General features: G+C 41.7%; 1 protein-coding gene across 1 annotated transcript in view; it reads left to right on the forward strand.

The window, feature by feature from the left end:
• The first annotated feature begins 10,676 nt into the window (after positions 1 to 10,676).
• Positions 10,677 to 21,199, forward strand: part of tyr (tyrosinase) — a 34,744-nt gene continuing 24,221 nt past the window's right edge. The window contains exon 1 of the mRNA XM_052026071.1: positions 10,677 to 11,510. Within this exon, the coding sequence (XP_051882031.1) occupies positions 10,677 to 11,510 (834 nt within the window). The remainder of the gene's footprint in view (positions 11,511 to 21,199) is intronic.

Here is a 21,199-nt window from a genome sequence, read left to right on the forward strand (position 1 = left end):
CATTTCAATATTTATTCATCAAACACATGTGAATGGGTAGAGATGGGAGTTCCTGATACAGGGTCTCAACACAAAATGTCAGCCATCCCTTTGCCTTCTTAGATGCTGCTTGACCCACTGTGTTTTTCCAGCAATTTACTTTTTGTTCCAAATTCCAGCATCTGCATTCTCTTGTGTCTCCAAAGATATGTGTTTACCAACATTTCTATTACCCATTGATACCAATGACAATCGGTGCCATAGTAATTACATAGAATTTGAGTTCTTATTTAGCATGTCACCATTTTAGTTTGTGGTGTTAGGGTCTTGTAGGTACCTTAGATCGATCTCTTGGACAACTACCTCATTCTGGAATTTTTGATCATTGTACTTTCTCCACAGAAGAACTTAGAGTTATATCTAGGGGTTGTGTTGAAACATCGATTGGTTTAGAAATTCTATTGCACAGCACTAAATCTATCTGAAGCACACAATTACAATTCTGTGAAAATGTTTGTTGAATAGAGTTTGGATGTGCTAAATGGAATTCAAAATTCACTTTGTCCTTCTGAGCTATGCCAATGCGCAGAGGTGCCCAGATATGTACAACTTGCACCCCTGCATGTGTGCCTACAATGGCTCTAGGCACTCACACAGAAGCACACCTTCACAGTACTTGCTAGCAAGACCTAGGCACCGAGTTCACCACCTTAAGGAGTTTCTCATTACATTAGGTACTCGAGGAATAGCACCTCACCTTCCATCATATAACCACCTTTCTTGTTTGTGTGGAAACTGACCAGTTCTGGTGTAAGGTCATGTGCCTGTAACATTAACTCAGTTTTTCTCTCTCCATAAATGCTACCTAGCCTGCTGAATATTTCCAGCCTTCTCTTTTATTTCAGATTTCCAGTGTGTGTTCCATATGTTCCATATTTCACGGTTCCTCCATTGTTTATTTGTGTTATTATTGTCTCTACCTGCTGTCATCCAATTCCCTTTATTTACTTTTCCTTGAGACAGATCAGCATGATTAACAAGTGCTCACCTTTTCTTCTTAGAGAGCACCTATTACGTTTGTGTCACAAGGATTTTCTTGGTCTCCACCCTAATACGGACATTTCCTTACTTCTCTCCACCCCTCCCTCTTCACTGCAACTTAAAACAAGCTTGTTTTCTCACTTGTCCAGTTCTGATGAAAGCTCATCAACCTGAAGTGTTAACTCTGTAGCCCTCTCCACTGATGCTGAATATCTCCAATATTTTCAGCTTTAATTGCAGATTTGCAGCATCTGCAGTTTTTTCATTTTATGCCTTCAAGTAAAAGTACTGATTGGCAGCCAGTATATTGGCATGCAAATTAATGCTGTTATAGATTGCTTGATAATGAGACAACTCACTTGCTCCAGCAAGTTCAGTGGGATATCATTGAAGAAAAGCACTGTCTTTCTGAACACCATGCTGGTGAGAGATTAGTCATCGGGAGAAATGTACTGCACAATGTAATAGAATGGATGGAAAATTCACATTTGCATTAGACCAGATGCAAAACCAGAATATTTCAAGACTGGACCAGTCCTTGTGTCATAAAGGATCACTGAAAAGGAATGGGATAACGAGATCAAAATGCTGTGTTTGTAAAAACTGAGTTGAGTGACCTGGCCACATGAATGGTGGTGGTGCCCAAGGCAGACAAAACCATATTGTTACATGACACATTCACACTAAATCAGGCCATTGTGGACTAAGAGTATCCACTACCCACTTCACAAGACTTGTATGTGGAGTTGACAGGAACAAAGGTGCTCACACCTTTCCCGAGCTGATCCTTCCCGAGCTTGTGAGCAATTGAACACTGACAAATTCTGACAAAGGCTCTTTAATCTGAAACATTAAACCTGTTTCTCTTCCCACAGCTGCTGAGTATTACCAGCTTCCAACAAACAAATTTACTAACATGGTAAATAAAAAGTGACCAGGGCAGAAGGATTTTATTTATATACAGTAATTGTTCTATTTTGAGATTCTTGTAGCATAAATCATCTTTAAATTATTATGATTTCTTTCTACTTATCTTTTTTTAATCTATTCATCAGCAATAACTATGTTGTTGAGCATATCTATTTCTCATCATTTTGGCTTCAAACTGGATCTGGATGCATCACGGCTTGGTATGGCAACTGCTCTGCCCGTAACTGCAAAAAAACTGCAGAGAGTTGTGAACACAACTCAGCACATCATGGAAACCAGCCTCCCCTCCGTGGACTCTGTCTATACTTCTTGCTGCCTCGGTAAAGCAGCCAGCATAATCAAATAACCTACCCACCCCGGATATTCTCTCTTCTTCCCCCTCTCAATTGGCAGAAGATACAAAAACCTGAAAGCACATACCACCAGGCTCAAGGTCCCCTAGTACGGTAGGATGGACTCTTGACCTCACAATGTACCTCGGTATGGCCTTGCACCTTATTGTCTGCCTGCACTGCACTTTCTCTGTAATTGTAACAGTTTATAAGATAAGACAAGATATCTTTATTAGTCACATGTACATCAAAACACACATTGAAATGCATCTTTTGCGTAGAGTGTTCTGGGGGCAGCCCGCAAGTGTCGCCACGCTTCCTGTGCTAACATAGCATGCCCACAACTTCCTAATCTGTACGTCTTTGGAATGTGGGAGGAAACCAGAGCACCCAGAGGAAACCCACGCAGACACGGGGAGAATGTACAAACTCCTTACAGACAGCAACCGGAATTGAACCCGGGTCACTGGCACTGTAATAACGTTACGCTAACTGCTACACTACCGTGTCTGCCACATACACTACCGTGTCTGCCACACTTTGCATTCTGTTATTGTTTTTACCTTCTACTACCTCAGTACACTGTTGTAATGAATTGACTTGTATGGACAGTATGCAAGACCAGTTTTTCACTGTACTTCGGTACATGTGACAATAATAAACCTATTTACCAATTTACCAAACCAAACTCACTCCTAATAATGGCAGCCCAATCCCTGTTAAAACAGTAACTCAAATCACAAATTCAGCTACATGACTGTCCATTAAATCCACAAATCTGATTATCAGATACACATCTGCATTACCCCTACAGCATTTCTATATTTGAATCTGACATCTTGGTTCTGCAATCAAGCAAGCTGCTTGCTCACGAAACTAATTGTTACAACATTATTCTGGATGAAACTGGAACACAATTTCTATGTATTGCTGCTTTTCTTTAAAATCATGATAGATTCAAAGAAGTCAAGAGCAATCCAAACTTCAGACAAAAAAGGTTGAATGTCAACTTTTGCAACAAAATCCTAAATTTCGTGTGGTGATGTCCAAAACATGAGGCAAAATCGAACTGTAGGCTTGTTGGCACTTCCTTTGAGAACTGCTAGTTCGCTGCAATATGTATGTCATGCACTCTTCACTTGCATGTCACAATGCAGAATTACAGAATTACAGAAGGCTCTGTGGGTGCATTTGATTTCTCATTCCAACCCATTGATTCCAGGGGCATTCATAATGTCCTCAGTAGAGTGGCCGAATAGATTTCATATCTGGCTGTTCAGCTTTATGCCAGCCAAAGCTGGTGAATCTAGTGTGGGAAAATTCATTTGATTGGGGCTGTTGACCTTCACCAATTGGGTAATGGAAGGTAAGTGATTTGTTCTTCATTGCTTCATTTTGATTAATATTATTGTTTAATTTATGTATATCAGTTAAGGTGGTTTTAGGTAAATTTATTAATTTTTAAATTGTTATGGATATTTTTGAATTATTTAATTGTTTTCCAACTATTTCTAAGCATCTTTGATCATCAGAGACATTTAGAAGCATGAGCTGTCACAGGACCATCAGAGTAGTCAGGGCCAGAGCCTTGCTTTCCCTGACCCATTTGCGACAAAGGAATGAGCCTGCTTTCACAGCCTTGTTTCCCATACCCATGAATCCTTGTGGCATTAACAGAGTCTTAGCAAAATCAAGGCTATAATAATCTTCACATTGGCTCTTGGTAATCTTCTAAATGTGACAACTTTTAGATCTCAACTTCCAAATTATGAGACCTCAACTCCCAACTTGCTAGAAAAGAGGAAGAATTCAAAATTAATTTTGAGCCATCAATATTCTGAATTAGGATCAAGACAAGCAATCTAAGTAGTAATGATGATTGATGTTAACAAAATTACTGCAGTTGATAATACTGAAATTACTTTCATTTCCATGCATTTCTGATTCATCACATGCAATCCCACAGAAGCATTGCATTACTTGCTTTGAATCTAATTTTACTTTGTGACGTTGTTCTGCAAATTGAAAACCCAATAACATTACAAATAATTAAATAATCCTTGAAGGCTTTAAAACATTCAATATCTAGTTCTCAGTAGTAATTATTTCTTATAATTTTATCTATGAACAGAAAACGGATCTTCTGTTTAATCAGTTGTAAAAGTCTAACATGAAATTAAACTTAATTTTAAAATGTTGACTTTTAAAATCTCTCTCTCTATAATTTATCCATGGATCATCTGGTGAAGATGCAGATAAGATAAGATAAGATAAGATAAGATAAGATATCTTAATAAGTCACACTTACATCGAAACACACAGTGAAATACATCTTTTGCGTAGAGTGTTCTGGGGGCAACCCACAAGTGTCGCCACGCTTCCAGTGCCAACATAGCATGCCCACAACTTCCTAACCCGTACATCTTTGGAATGTGGGAGGAAACCGGAGCTCCCGGAGGAAATCCACGCAGACACGGGGAGAATGTACAAACTCCTTACAGACAGCGGCAGGAATTGAACCTGGTTCACTGGCGCTGTAATAGTGTCATGCTAACCAAGCAAATGAGAGCTATTTACCTTGGACATTTATTTTACTGTGCAAATTAAATAATAAAAATGTTTTTTTTGCTGAAAGCTAGTAGAATGTCCCTTTATCAGTGTGACACTTCAATAGGACCATGAACAACCCAACTGAATGCTTCCAATATTTCCTGCTAACAATTCTGAAATATTCTGCATTATATAAGAGGTTATGGCTGAAAATAGCAGCCTTTGTTATATTCTAAAGAACCTTTCACATGATCCAACGAGTTTCTGCCTATCTGATATGATTTGAATTCCATCAACAAAAGCCACTTTTAACAAGAGAGCTCGTGAAAGTTTGCTCCCTACATCTTAAATCAACTAGTGAAAGCATCTCCTTCTTAGAGATTACACATGTTAAAGGCTTACATTTACATGGTCTCCTTACAGTTTACTAATTAAACCATTTTTGATTTTTAATATTTACTTTAGCTCTGTGCCCTTTGTCCTAATGCCCATAATTTGACTCTAGTCTTAGTATTCTAATGAGAGAGATTCCATTGGAAAATCAGAATATCCTTTTGCTTTGTCTCTCCATTACATTCCTTGAGTCTCTTATGTTGATAATCAAAGAGGAACAATGATACTTTCAAAGGTCATGTTAAAACAACAGAGTTCATTAGACAAGCAGTGGAAAATGGAGGGATGTTGTGTGGAAGTGGGGGTTTGAGGAGAATTGGGCCTGATGTTAAAGGGGAGGCAGGGTACATTTGAGAGAGCAAAGAACCCAGTGAGGACATGGAGGGGCTCCTTAATAGTAAAATCTCTTTGTGTTGTTTTAGGGTGACTCCCATGCAACATCCGAGCCAATATTTAGAGGTGATAAGCAGCAATAGCAGGCCATAGCAGAAAGGTGTATGTGTGTATGTGGGGTGGGAGTAGTGAAGGGGTTGGTATGCAAGGATAGTCTTGGCACTCAGTAAGGAAGCAGTAGGTGTAAGTCATGAATAGATCGGGGGAAGGAACGACATAATAGTGGGTGTGTGAGATGGTGGAATAGTGGATGCACTGCAAGAGTGAGTGATCACAACTGAGATAAGTGAGAGGGAGAAGGCTACCGGATTGTGACTCTGACTGGAACAGTGGAACTGATCTGGGCTGAACACTCCAGCTCCTCCTGCCTCACCAGGAACACTTAAAGGAACAGATCTTCAGCATTTACTTTGAATTGTCAATGCCTTGTGCCTCAAACCTAACACCTCACTGACAGTCGGTTATGTTGTAGGCCTGATCGCATGATCTAGTTGCAACCTACGGATGTTGGTTAGGCCCCTCCCTACCCTCTGCTGGGCTTCACTCATTGGCAATATTTGAATAGCAGGAAATGGAGTCAGCATAGTCTCGAATTTTTACTATTGTTTTATGTTAACACGACACTCCATGAACAACCATTCAAGTTTGGTTTTGCCTGTCCAACAGGGATGGCAAGAGATAAAATCAAAGGCATTATGCTTTGGGTTGCATTGTCACTAGTAGTAGGATTGTTAATGCTTTGCCTATTATAGAAGATTTTTATTTTCCATCCCTCTAATGAAGAATGCAAATTTATCAAGGAACTTTGTGTTTGCTTTGGATAATACTAAATGCTGCCATTGTGATCAAATCAGTAGTCTTCACAGAAGCCACAGACATAGGGTGAGGAGAAAATGCAGAGAATTAGGACTCCTTTGTAGACATTATGGGCAGGCAGGGATCAGCTTCTTTATGTATCCACTTGGCTCCCAGCTCTAATTCTGTAAGAAATCTCTCAAAGCCTACCCCTCCACTCATCCTCCTCACCAATGCCACCAACAACCATCTGCATGTTATCACAGTTTGTGTCCAGCCATGCCTTCAATGAATCATACTTGTTCCATTTGACTATCAGGAACACCGAAATCAATAGACTGAATTATACTGAAACTTTCATGGCTGAACAGCTTCTAATGATTTCAAGGTGTCAGTACTCTGGCTGTTCTGTAAAGCAGAGGAGATCATGAACAATGATTAATCCCCAGGCAGCAAAACACAAGGCTCTGCCTGATGGTCTTCCTCAGCCTGTCAGAAGGCTTTTGTTTCCAAGTATCTCTAATAATCAGGAACTTTTGGAAACCGTTGAAAAAAGTAATTAAAACATATGAAATATTTCAAAAAAGTTAAAAGTAATAAATTTACCTAAAAGTACATTTATAGACTTGATAGAGGTGTACAAGATGATAAGAGGCATAGATCAAGTGAACAGTCAGAGACTTTTTCCCAGGGTGACAATGGCTAACATGAGGGGGCATAATTTTAAGGTGATTGGAGGAAGGTATAAGGGGGATGTCACGGGTAAATTTTTTTACACAGAGAGTGCATGGAACGGTTGTGGGGGCAGCTACATTAGGGACATTTAAGAGACTCTTAGATAGACAAATGAATGATAGAGAAATGGGGAGCTATGTGGGAGGGAAGGGTTAGATAGTTTTTAGAGCAGGATAAAATGTTGGCACAACACTGTGGGCCAAAGGGCCAGTACTGTGCTGAAATGTTCTATGTTCTACATTAAGGCTATCAGTTAATTAAAAACATGAAAAATTAACAAATTTAATGGCAGACTCAATTAAACATATCATCTATTTAAGATAAGTGACCCCATGTAAATAAAAGGGTCTGTGCTTGATGCACTAACTACGAGGAGCCAGATGCAAAATAAATCTAGCTCAGTTGTGAGTCCAGTGGTGGGGCAAAAGGTCACAAGCAAGTGCATCTGAATTCCGACCTCAATGTTGTGGCTCAGAAGCCTGGAATGTGTGTTGTAGGACCTGCAATATGGTCGTGAAAGCTGGCAGCCTGTTCTAGCCCATTGTTTATGGTGCCACCACAAACATCGATGCCTTGCCATGTTTGTTTTCTCATGTCCCATCACACTGATCAGGCCATGGAGATACTTAAGTCTTTCCAGTCGTGACTGGACTTTAAAGCTTCCAATCTCTCCATCAGCCAAACCAAATATTTATATTCCATGGCATAAGTTACCTTTTCATTTTTTTTATTCTGTTACTAGGTGTCGTTGGCAAGGCCAACATTTATTGCCCATTACTAAATTCCCAGAGAAGATGGTAGGGAGCCACTTCTTGAAACACTACAGTCAATCTGGTAAAGGTCTTCCAAGTCAGGATTGTGTGTGATTTGAGTGGCGGTGGGTTGGGGGTGGGGGTAACCTTTAGTTGGCAGTGTTCAGATGCACTTTCTGCCCTTGCCTGCACAGTAGAGGCCGTGGGTTTGGGGGTAGGCACGGTAGTGTAGCGGTTAGCGTAACGCTTTACAGTGCTAGCGACCCAGGTTCAATTCCTGCTGCTGTCTTTAAGGAGTTTGTACGTTCTCCCTGTGTCTGCGTGGGTTTCCTCTGGGTGCTCCAGTTTCCTCCCACATTCCAAAGACGTACAGTTAGAAAGTTGTGGGCATGCTATGTTGGCGCCGGAAGTGTGGCGACACTTGCGGGCTGCCCCAGAACACTCTATGCAAAAAGATGTATTTCACTGTGTGTTTTGATGTACATGTGACTAATAAAGATGTCTTATCTAGTGTAGCATTGGTGAGTATCCCCATTTTGCAGATTGTACACCACTCTAGGCATAGTTTACTGACAGAGAAGAGAATGAATTCATTAAATTAGATTCAATTAGATTAGTTTATTGTCATATACACCAGGGTGCAATGAAATTCTTCCCCTTGTCTTCCCCTTGATGTACATTGACTTCAGTTTTACTAGAAATGTTACAATTGGTTGTGTTATCTTAAAATCACTTTCACATGTGGAATGTAGTTATTTTATCCATGACTGGATCAAAGTTTGGAGCCGAATGGTATTAACAAAACCAGACCTGTGAGTCCTGAATAGAAAAATATAGTGCATGTAAGTCATCCTTCACTTGGAAAGAGTACTTCGGTAAAAGGAGGAAATATAGAGGCAAGAGTGGCGTATCAAGGTTTAATACCCTAGAAGGGGGCGGAAGTAGTGGGGCCACAGAGAATTGGATCAGAGTAATGAAAAGGGGTCTCTTAAGAATGCCGAAATGGGAGGATGTTTTGGTGGTGGCATCTGTCAGCGGGGTAGGTGTTGCATGATAACACTGTCAACAACACCTTCCATCACTCTGTTACTGATGGTGAATAGACTGATAGGGCAAACAAATTTGGATGTGCCCTGTTTTTGACGACGGGACCAATTTTCCACATGATTGGGTCGACGCTAGAGTTTAACTACACTGCACAGCTCGGTTAGTGTGACTGGTCCTGAAGCACCTGAGAGCCAGGAAGTTGTCCAGTCGTACAGCTCCTCCTGCAGCTGTGTTCTCCGCTGTTTCTTGCTGTTTTGTGAAGCGAGAGAAGCTGGCTGTCCTTAAGTAAAACCAGCTCCAAACTCTCCCTGCTGTCCGTCCATCTTCCAACCAATCTAAAACTCAACCAATAAAAATTTTGCGCGACGTCAAGTCTCCATTACTTATCGTCCCCATCCTTACTGATCGACACATTTGTCTTCGAATACAAATAACCTCCATTCCCCAGGGCCATTCTGTACCCCAGGTTTTTCCTATTTGCACTGCTGTCAGAACCTTCTCATCCAGATTCCTTGGAGCTCCTTCACCATGTCTCCCAATCTGACCATTCCTTGTTCTCTTTATAAACCCGTTGAGCGCCATTATTCAAGCTACTGAACCCCTTCATGGTCCGGCAAATCCACCTCTATCTGTGTCATAGGTTTGCTTTGCCCCTTGATCAAATCCGTAGGGAATTCGGTCCAAAACCTACTCACTAAAAGTCGGGCTGGCTATATTAGTGCAAAAGCTCCATTGAACTTTTCCAAGTATTCATGAATTGAAACCATAAATAGCAACACATCACCACGTCTTGTCCGCCTTTTGCGGACACCGATCACTTTCGTTTATAAACCGCATAACCTGACCGGCTGTCTGAGGCGAATGCAGAATTGTCTGTAAAAGCAACTCTACTCCGGATTCTCCTCTAAATCCTGGCAAAGAAATAGGGCGGCATTTAAGGGGTCTGATAATAAGCATTATTGTGCGACGCTTCGTTAAACTTCAAATGGTCTCTGCGGTCGAGGGCCTGGGGATTAAAGAACCTCGTGCTTCCTGCTCGATTCATGCAGTGGGCTTGTGATCCAGACTTCGCTTCGTGTCTCACGGTCCGGTGATCGTCAGCCAACCAGTTCAGGCATCCAGTTCGTCCTCCTGACTTGCACCAGGGCAAATTCTTAAAATTCTCTGATGTGTTAGATTGAACACGGGATGCTTGGTTTTATATTAAATTAATGAAATTCACGGCTATTGACTTTATTCTGCACAGAACCACTTAAAATGTGCAGCAAATGGAAAGTGAAATGCCTCCTGTATTCTGAGGTACCGTATAAAGGGCTGCATACATGTGCTGTCTTTGAGTTATTTTGAGTAGACCGTATATTTTGTTTTGTAACCATCCTTAATTCCATCAGCTTTGAAGAGTGTTTGAGCTTCATGCCCGGATACTTCATCGGTTTGGTGCACTGTTTTGTGAGTTGAGTCGATTGAGCGTTCTCTTTGAAAATGTGAATAGTTCCGTCCCGAAGTAGCTCAGGAATTATATCGGTCATAAGCAATGTTGCCATCACACAAATTTTAGCGGGAAATGAAAATAAAAAGCATTAAAAATCCCACTAGATTGTGGGCTGTGTGGTTAGGTGGCGATTTACGCCATCGGGGAAGAAAAGCTCTTTTCATTAATCCTGGACATGTGATGTAAAGTTGAGATATAAATCGAAGTATTTGAATCCTCGCTCTGAATCGAGGCAGGATGAGACCACCCCAAAACGTGGCCGTTGTGTTTCACTTCGTTCTGAGCCTTTCCGAACTCTCCTTTTCGCAATTCCCTCGAGCATGTACCTCTGCGGACACACTCACCAGGAAGGAGTGTTGTCCAGTTTGGAACGGGGATGGGTCTCCGTGCGGGCAGCTTTCTGGCAGAGGATCGTGTGAAGATGTGTCAGTAATCTCCACCCCACAAGGAACTCAGTTCCCATTCTCGGGGGTGGATGACCGTGAAAACTGGCCAGCGGTCTTCTACAACAGGACTTGCCAATGCAACAAAAACTTCATGGGCGTGAATTGTGGAGACTGCAGGTTTGGCTTTATTGGTGCAAATTGCACGAAGCAACACATGTCCATTAGGAAAAATATATTCGACCTCACCATCGCAGAGAAGAATCAGTTTTTTGCCTATCTCAACCTCGCTAAATATACCATCAGTGAGAACTATCAGATCGCCACGGGAACATACGCCCAAATGAATAATGGCTCAAATCCCATGTTCAGAGACGTGAGTGTCTACAATCTGTTTGTTTGGATGCACTACTACACCTCCAGAGACACTCTGCTGGGGGTGTCCGGTGTTTGGACAGATATTGACTTTGCCCATGAAGGCCCAGGATTCCTCACCTGGCACAGAGCCTACATGTTGCTGTGGGAACATGAACTCAGGAAGACAGTGAACAATGACAACTTTACCATCCCCTACTGGGACTGGAGAGATTCACAAGACTGTACCATCTGTACTGATGAGTATATGGGGGGCCGCCATTCCACAAACCCCAACCTTCTCAGCTTGGCTTCCATCTTTTCTGCATGGCAGGTACTACACAAAGAAGTCTTCTATTTGCACATTTATTCAGTGGAAGAGAAATGAACTTAAACTATGCATGTTCACACTTCTATATGTTAGTATACTTTTCTTCCTTCTAGCTAATATCTACTAGTATCTACTGGTGACTGGCAATCTACTTCTTTCACTGCTGTTTTATATCCTGCAGTCATTTAATTATGTGGACAAGGTAAGACAAGAGATAAGATATCTTTATTAGTCACATGTACATTGGAACACACAGTGAAATGCATCTTTCGCATCAGGTGCCAGCCTGACTCTAGGCTCCCAGCTGAGGAGAAGGAATGGGGGGGGTCATGGACATGTGCAACTGAATGGATCTCAGCCGGTGTTAAGGACTAGGACTCCAGTCTGCACGTCCTGAGACATGAATGGCACTGAAGCCCATAACTTTAGATTCTGAGGCAGGATCACTCTTTCTTGAGTATTTTGAAGACTCTTGAACATCTGATTAATATCTTAATGTTAGGATGTCTAGTTATAGATCTGTGTATAATTAGATGCATTATTATTGTTACAGCTTGTTACTGTAACCCCCCTCAATCAAATATGTGAAATTCCTTCACATGTGTGACTTCAAATACTTGAAATTCCTAATCTATCTTTTCTTTCATCCTCAATTATCTGGTATTTAAAATTTAGCCTACCTAATTAATTCTCTGTGAAGTGTCTATGTCTCATCTGCGTTGGCAGTGTACCGGTCACCTTATAGGATCAGAAAACATATGGACACTCAGGATGCCCAGCTCCATCTCACTGCCGCGACTCTCAATCCTTCCACTGTCTTTAAATTGTTGGACTGTTTATCTAAGATCCCTTCATGACTTTTCTCCAACTAACTATCAGAAAGTGCAAAATCATTGACTGTGGAACACACTATAAAATCCGTTCCTTAAACTTTAACTCCAGCCCACTCCCTGGAAATGGTCTTGAGGTTGACCCGAGTAGTTTGTGACCTTGTTGTCATATTTGACCTATAATGAGCATCTGAGCCACACATCCATGCCATTATCGAGCCATCCTATTTCCTCCTCCATGTTATCCCTCCCATCCTGCTTTTCCACCATGAAAACTTGACTTCTAGACTTCCCTGCTCCAACACATAGCTGATCAGCCTCCCATCATTCCCCTCAAAAACTCATCCAGATCTCTGCTGCCTGAACCTTCACTAATTTTAAGTCTTGTTCACTGCAAGTCCAGTTCTGTTGACATTGGCTCCTGGTTAATCATTGGCTTGAAGTTAAAATTCACTTAAACATCTTCAAATCCATCTGTGACACCTCCCCTCCCTACCTCTGGAAGTTGCTTCAGATCAACAAGCTTCCAAGAAATCAGCAGTCCTTCTGTTCTAATCATCGCCCAGTGGTAGACAGGCATGAAGCTCTGGAGTCTCCTTCTCAGACCTGTTGTCCTTTAAGATACTCCTTAAGCCTTCCTCAACTTTCAAGCTTTTGCTCACCTGTTCTGGTGTCTCCAAATATGGACTGGATCAAAATTTGATTGATAATATGTGTGAAATGCCTTCAGATATTTATTGTTATTTCAGAGATGCCATATAAATAAGTAGTTGTCCAGTGTGACTATTTGATTATTTTTATTATCAACTATTTCATGATGTGGGGAATCATTGGCAAGACCAGCATTTGTGGCCCATCCATACTTGCCCTTGAGAAAGTAATGGAGAAGCTGCCTCCTTGAGCCTCTGCAGTCCTTCTTCTGAAAATTGTGTAAGTACTTCCACAATTCTCTTGGCTGGGGACTTACAGGATTTAGACTCAGCAACAAAGGCATAAGGTACTTTCCAAATCAGAATTGTGTGTATTGGTGCATCTGGGGGCGGGGGTGGGGTGCTGCAGTGGGGATTAGGGGTGGGGAGGAAGCTGATGGAGGTCTTTCTTGCACTTCCTACCTCTGTCCTTCTTGGAGGTAGTGGGTGGTGTTTTTGGAGGAGCCTGGGTGAGTAATTGCAGTGCATTTTGTAGCTGGTAAATTCTATGGCCACTGAGCAGAAGTGGGAGGTGTTGTGCTCTTTGAATGTTGTTGGAGCTGCATTCATCCAGGCAAGTGGCAAGTATTCTATCGCTCTCCTGGCTTTGCTAATTTGAAAGGTCCTATAGGGAGGTTCTCAGCAGCTGGAGCATGGGAATTGAAAGGCAGAACCTGCGGCGAGGGCACTTTAGATAGGTGACTTCAAGGCATCTGGCCTTTTAGGCATGTGCACATTTGTCAACATCTTAACATTAACCAAGGCTCTTTGGCTAAGCTGACTGTCCCTATCAGGGGAACTGGCTAACAGATTGAGGGAGCAGTAATGCAGAGATCTTACGTTACCACTATCCTAGTGGTACCCCTCAGCAGTTCCACAGCAATTCCATTAAATGCGGGACTGGTGTGACCTTCTCAAAGCTCCTCTCCACAGTTTCCTTTACTCTTTCAGAAATAACATGATGCATTCTGAACCAAGATAACAGTAGTCTGATTATCCATCAAAATTGTTAGAGCTATCATGATAGACTCCATCACTGTGGACTGCATGTCTGTAGAACTGGCCACAGACTCCATTGTTAACAGCATTGGTTTGAGCCTTGATCTGAAAACTGAACACAATACAAAGCTGAAAATGCTTCCAACATTGTTAGCAGACTTTGTGGAAGGCACCTCCGATGCAATGAGATGGTTGCACACAGCCAGCAATCATCTGCTAGAGTCTGGAATATATTAGAAGGATTTTCTTTCAATATATTTGGTGGGCAAAGCTCAGCTGAATGAGTACCAGCCCATAAGATTCCATACCAAGCTGTGACTTCATAAAATACTAACAATGATTGGTGGCTCAGTAGTCTCATCTCTGATTTCAACCTTCCTTGTAGTGGGTTTTAGACAGTGAGAAAAATCTCTTCTGGCATTCAGAAGAAAAAAAATGCAGTCTGATGTAGTGTAACAGATGAAATCAGGAGACAGCTGGATTGTATGTGCCATGAAAATGACAGTCACTATTCACTTTGATATGGCAGTGTTCTGTTTATTCATCTATTCCATTCAATGTAAGTGATTGTTGGTTTTCTGTGTGCATGTAATGGCTTATACAGGATGATCAGTTCCCTATACTTGCAGGAGAGAGTGTAATGAAGATATTTTAAAATTCCTTCCTTGCTCTTCTGATTTAGCAGCAAGAGATATCCGCAAACAAAGGAGGCAATTATACCCACATCAAAGGTTACAAAAACTACTTTATTAAAATTATATAAGAACTACTTATTAACCACTTCAACAAAACTACAGAGGGTAGAATACGAAGAATACTTATCAACCACTCAGTGAACTGCTCTACACAGTGTTAGAGGGAACAGCAGGTGTCCGACAGCCACTTCGGCTGTTTTCTCTCCCCCTCTGTCCCCCTCTCTCCCTCTTTCTCTCTCTCTCTGTAAGTCTGCTTCTCAGGTCTGGTCATGACTCCAGCTAAAGTGAGAGTATCCCTGCCCCTTTTATACCCTTAAAACCCCTTATCGCAGTACTTTTCCATGGTTCCAGGTGGTACCTTCTTATCTCAATGCCCTTTCAGCTTAGACACAATTTAAAAACAAAGATAGTATATTTTGGAGTAAAACATGTTTTCCACCGTTATCAGGCAGCCAATTTGTCCTCACAGCTTGTACATTTCTTAAGCAAGCACCTAGCAGGAAGAGGGGAGGAAAAGAGAAGGAAAATGCCGTAATACATACAGCACAGTATAAGACTGATCAATTATTTAATATCCAGCCAGGACAAGAAGATATAGCAATACATTTCGGAAGTTACTTTTCTCTCCACGCTTTTGCACGTAGTAAGGAGGAATTAAATATCACTTCTAGAAAATGTAACTCTTCTTACAGGGAGTCAATGCTATGGCCTTTCCTGCATGTTACTGTTTAACTAATATTGGGTAATAGAAACAAAATCCTGATTTTATGAATGAAGGACAGTTACTGTTGTAATGCAGGAAACATCATAGCCAATTTATTCACATTAAGCTTCACAAACAACAAAATGAAAGTGAATACATGATCTTTGTTAATGCTGCTGATTGAGAGGTAAATAGTGAAGACACTAGTGAGAATGTCCTATTGAGAAGCACCTACATAGAAAAAAGGCAGCAGGAGAGAACCAGTAAAAAATAAGAATGCAACTCCATATCCAAAGTAATTCACACACCATGAATTAACAAATGAATTGCATTAGCCTTATAATTTATATTATAGATTGGATGACCTTAGAAAGCAGGTGCTGGGATTGCAATGCTTAATTAACCTATACACATTTGTCCTGGTGCAGAATGGACACAAAATTTATGCTCTCATTTCATTTCCTCGATTTTGACATCCAGCCAGCACCAACTCTGCTGTTCAGTGCACAAGGGCATATCCAAGCAATTTGATTCTATGAATGGCTGATACTAATTAAAGCCAACTGCCACAATGAAGGTAGGCTTTCATTTCATAGAATCATAGAAATGTTCATCACAAAAACAGGTCCTTATGGCCCACCTCATCGTGCTGACCTTGATGCCCAACCACACTAATGCCATTTGCTCACATTAGACCCATATCCATTTACCCCTTTCCTATCCAAATACCTGTCCAAATACTTCTTAAAAGTTGTATTAGTATCTGCCTTCACTACCTCCTCTGGCAGTTGTTCCATTATTCACCACTCCTTGTGTGGAAAAGCTTACCCCTCAGATCTCCTTTAAATTTCCCCCTTGTACCTTCAACCTGTACCCTCTAGTTTTAGACTCCCCTGGCCTGGGAAAGAGATCCTATCTATCCTCATAATTTTGTAAACCTCTATAGGTCACCCCTTAGGCTCCTACATTTCAGTGAGAATAAACCCAGCCTATCTAAAATCTCCTTATAACTACAGCCCTCCATTCCAGGCAACATCCTGGTGAATCTGTTCTGCACTATCTCTATTGCCTGTAGTGTGGTGACCAGAATTGTACATAATACCCCAAGTGCAGCCTAATCAATGTTTTGTACAACTGCAACATTACGTCCCAACTCTTGTAATCAATGACTTGGCTTACAAAGGCAAACATAGAGTCGTAGAGTTATACAGCATGGAAACAGGCCCTTCGGCCCAACTCATCCAGACCAACCAAGGTGCCCCATCCGAGCTAGTCCCATTTACCAACATTTGGCCCATAACCTTCTAAACCTTTCCAATCCATGTACCTGTCCGACTGTCTTTTAAAAGTTGTTATTGTACCTGCTTCAACCACTTCCTCTGGCGGCTCGTTCCACATACATCTTTTGTGTAAAAGAGTTGCCTCTCAAGTTCCTATTAAATCTTTCCCCTCTCACTTTAAACCTATGTCCTCTCGTTCTTGATTCTTGATTCTAGTTCTTGATTCCTCAAACCTGGGAAAAAGACTGAGTGCATTCATCTGGTCTATGCCCCTCAAACATACTAAATGACTTTTTCACTACTCTATCCACCTGTATCTTCACTTTTAGGGAGTGGTGGACTTGCACCCAAGGTCTCTCTATACATCAATGCTCCTAAGGACCTGCAACTGGTGTCAGAAGTTATTGCAAAGATTAGGGACGTTTGGTGGAAGCAATGACAGAGTGAAAAGAGCACCCTGACTTTCTGGTATGACTCTGAATACCTTAGTGCACAATATGAAGGGGATGAGACAGACCCCCCACTTTCAAGAGTCCAGGAAGCCATCTAGTCTGAGTGTCAGATGGCAGTGGGTGGATGCCACATTCAAGGAGTGAAGCACTAAGGACAGGGATGAAATACTGCAGCAGTTTGAATGACCTCACATGTGTGATCACATCAGTGAATACATCTTCATCTGCTCCCACAACTTCACCACTAACCTCACACACTGTTCCTTGCATAGCACCCCCATCACATGTCAAACAATAATCTCCATCAATCATCATTCTTCAATCCATCATTTGTGTGCCCAGCTCATCCACAAGCTTTGACCCATACTCTTAAGACTTGGACCCACATCACAAGGTATCAACATTGTGCCAGTTATTCAAGTATAACATGAACATTACCGAGATACTTTGCAACACACTTACACACTTGCCTCTCTCCTGCCTGAGATGACAGCTCACAAATAATGACAGGACCAACGAGGATGTATCCACCTTCTCAGTGAGCCAGAGGAGACTGCTGTCCACTCAGAGTATTGTCACTACAGACTCCACAGAGATTACTGAAGATCACTCATCCTTCTACATAATTCACCTTCTCACATGCAGCTTCACCGTTAGTCCACACTCTGTTTCAGATCCATGCATTTGACCCCTGCTAATCCAAAGATTTGAATAGAGGCACTGGGTGTGTGCCTGTGCCAGAATGAAACGATTCTGGGTATCTGCTAGAATCAAGAGTGAAAGGCAGAGCTATGGGGGAAGAACCTAATAGAGTTGGCTGAAAATTTCAATAAAATTGTTTCATAGGTATCCCACATCTAATCTGTTATTGGTGCATCTGTTTTATCCTTGAGAATTGTGCAAAGCATATTAGTTTTTAACCCCAGGGTAGTTCTGGCTTTCAGGTTGTTAGGAGCTGGGGAGATGGTGGATGCCATTCTGTTAGCCCCTCTGCCAGGTCATGCTAACCCAATCACTGCCTTCCCTCAGTCCCTGCCTTCCACAGGACATCCCGGCTACCTTTGTCAGGCAGGGAGCCAGAAAATTTAGGTCTGTAGAATGTCTTCCAGGGCTCCATACTGATCCTACTATGATATCAGATACATGCAAATTTTTAAGGATTATGCCACCTGCCATATCAGTGAAGGCATTAGCTTGTGTGCATTGAATGCCCACCAGAAACAGGGAGATTGCAACATCAATCAGGAAGCATCTCAGATTTGATAGTGGAGCTCAGCCAGTTGATACTCAGTCTTGATGGCTTCTGGACACTTTTATGTAGGGCTTCTGTCTCATCCCCTCCATACTATCCACTAAGGTATCCTGAGCCATGCCAGAAAATCATGGTGCCCTTTTCATTCAAGATCTGCCCTTGCTTCCACCAACCTTTTCTAATCTTTGCAATAACTTCATTTGCAGGCAATGAGTAGCTTTTCTTTTCTTTGTACCAGTTGGCTTCATTTAGTGCCAACCATTCATAACCGTGCACCAGTGGGCAGGCAATCTGCAGGAGGAAAGACCTAATCACTCCTGTTTTGAAGAGAGTGGGAAGAACATGGTGCTAGGATGGAGACAAGACAGGTATTGGCACCAGTGGTGCTGATCCTGGCTGAGAGAGGGCACTGACGGCACGTTAATTGCATGTGAGCTGCCTGCAGATAATGTAGGGAGAAGGAGATAAATGAAAAAAGAAGAGAGAGAAAGAGAAAGCAAACAGTGTTGGAACTATGAGATACAAACTAGAGAAGCAAAAAACTGCATATACTGGAAATCTGAAATAAAAGCAGGGAGTACTGGAAATACGCTGCAGGTCAGGTAGCATTTGTGCAGAGAGAAACTCTGCTGGCCTTTCATTGCCGATGGTTTCAATGTCCAAAGGTAGGCTTGAGATGCTGGGTGACTTCTGTTTGTTCCCACTCTAGGCTCTATGCAAAGACTCCTCCTTGCTCCTAAGGTTTTCATTGGAGGGTTTTTTCTGGCAAGCCTGTAAGTTTTACATGACCAGCCTTCTTCCGTAGGCTGGGCCTTAGCTGAGTCCTCTGCAACTGAATTTGTTTCTGACACAATCCTCTGTGAAGTTGGCACCTGTGCTTTCCATGGCCATACTACATTTAGATCCTACCTCTAATCCATTAAGTCACAATTAGTATCTATGCTGCTGGTCAGGTATTAAATCAAAATGATGATGTCGTCATATTATCTTCTTTTGCTTTTCTACCATCATCTGGCCTGGGTGCAGTTCTTGTTGATCTGAGAGAAGAAAAATACAAGAATAGGAGACATAAAAGACTGCAGATGCTGGAATTTAGAGCAAAAGACAATTTACTGGAGGAATTTGGCAGGTTGAGCAGCATCTGTGGGGAGAAAGGAATTGTCTTAGTCCTGATGTGGAATCTGAACCCGAAACATCAACAGTTCCTTCCCCACTCTACATAATGCTGCTCAACCCGCTGAGCTCCTCCAACAGATTGTTGGTTAACACAGGAATAAGATTTGTGGTGAGGAGAACTTTAGATTTTACACCAACTTGTAAACCGGAAGAGAGTACAATATAAAACAGAAATTGTTAAAGGGAAGTTAAGGTATAAGAATGCAACCATTTTCAGAGGCTTCTGCCAGACGATTGCACACAGACTTGGTGAATGGTTGTAAAGTTTCTTCCTTGAAGGTAAGGTGATGCAACCATACCTGTTCCTGTTGGTTAGCTCCTATTATCCATGAGTTAGCATGTCCTGCAAGAAAGAGGTAATTGCATCAGTGACTGTCGTGTGATATGTTTGGGCATGTACTTCTCATGGTTGAATAGCTGATTGTGTGGGAGTTATGGAGCAGTGGTAAGTGTATGAGCATATGGTGCAGCAGATGCAGTAAACTCTGGTTTATCAGGTAATTATGCATCCAAAATTCTCATGAAATTGGCAAAATTTTCTAAGAATATTAAGCAATTCCATTATCTTTTCTTCAAAACTGTAAATTTGAGTTTGCTGTGCTGGGTTTCATTGTGATTTTGTTCACACGCTGTCTCTCATCAGCCCACAGCAGAGCAGCCCACCCTCAGTCCCTCATGTGTTTACAAGTGGAGTAGGTTCCAACTGTGTTTCATAAACTGTGTCGGACGATACTCCCAGCAAAGGTGTGAAGTGGAAATGTGCTGTTATAACATTGACACAGAGAAAGGAAATCTGTAAAAGACTGGAAAATTCTGAAAATATTAAAGTTCTTATGAAAGAATGCAACAGTGGCTCCTCAACGATTTATGACATTAAATGGCAAAGTATAAAGCTTAAAAAGCTCTGCTGAACTCATGGCATATAGAAGTGTTGAAAAGCTCATACAGTGAAACTTGACTATCTTGATTGCGCTTTATATGACTGGTTTTTTTTAAAGAGGTCAAAGGACAGATGTATCTCAGGGCCAATGCATAGAAAAAGCAAAGGAATTTTATGAAAATCACAGAGTCAGCAAATTATTTAAAGGTTTATGCATAGCAAACTAGTGCATGATGTACGGTAGTGTTTTATTGATCCATTCTCATGTGATCGACATATTCATGCATCTAGCACCCATTGCCCATGGATGCCAGATGGCTGAGAGTATACTGTGAATGGTGTGTTTGAATCCTGATTAATTGAAACTATTATTAGGTGAGAGATGGTGGTATGGAACATTGTGTAACATCTAAAATGGCTTATGATGTTTAAAGGTGCATTCACCAACCCAGAACTCATGACCATACATGTGAGGCTATTGAACTTTCGTAGGACCTCATCCATTTCTTTAGGGCTTGACCCCCGGCATCGACCGACATCGCTGTCTTCTCTCATTGCTTTTGCAGACTGTTTCTGCAGAATCTATTAGGCCCCTGCAAATAAAAGGCTACTCCCCTACTTTGCTCCTCACCCATCAAGACTACAGACAGAAAGCCTGAAATTCCTGAACGTATCAGAATGAGTCCCAAGATGCTTCCAACCTTTTGCTGCAGCTGCAATCCACCTCCCCTTTAAA

The sequence above is a fragment of the Pristis pectinata genome, chromosome 11 (genome assembly GCF_009764475.1).
Source record: "Pristis pectinata isolate sPriPec2 chromosome 11, sPriPec2.1.pri, whole genome shotgun sequence".
NCBI lineage: Eukaryota > Metazoa > Chordata > Chondrichthyes > Rhinopristiformes > Pristidae > Pristis > Pristis pectinata.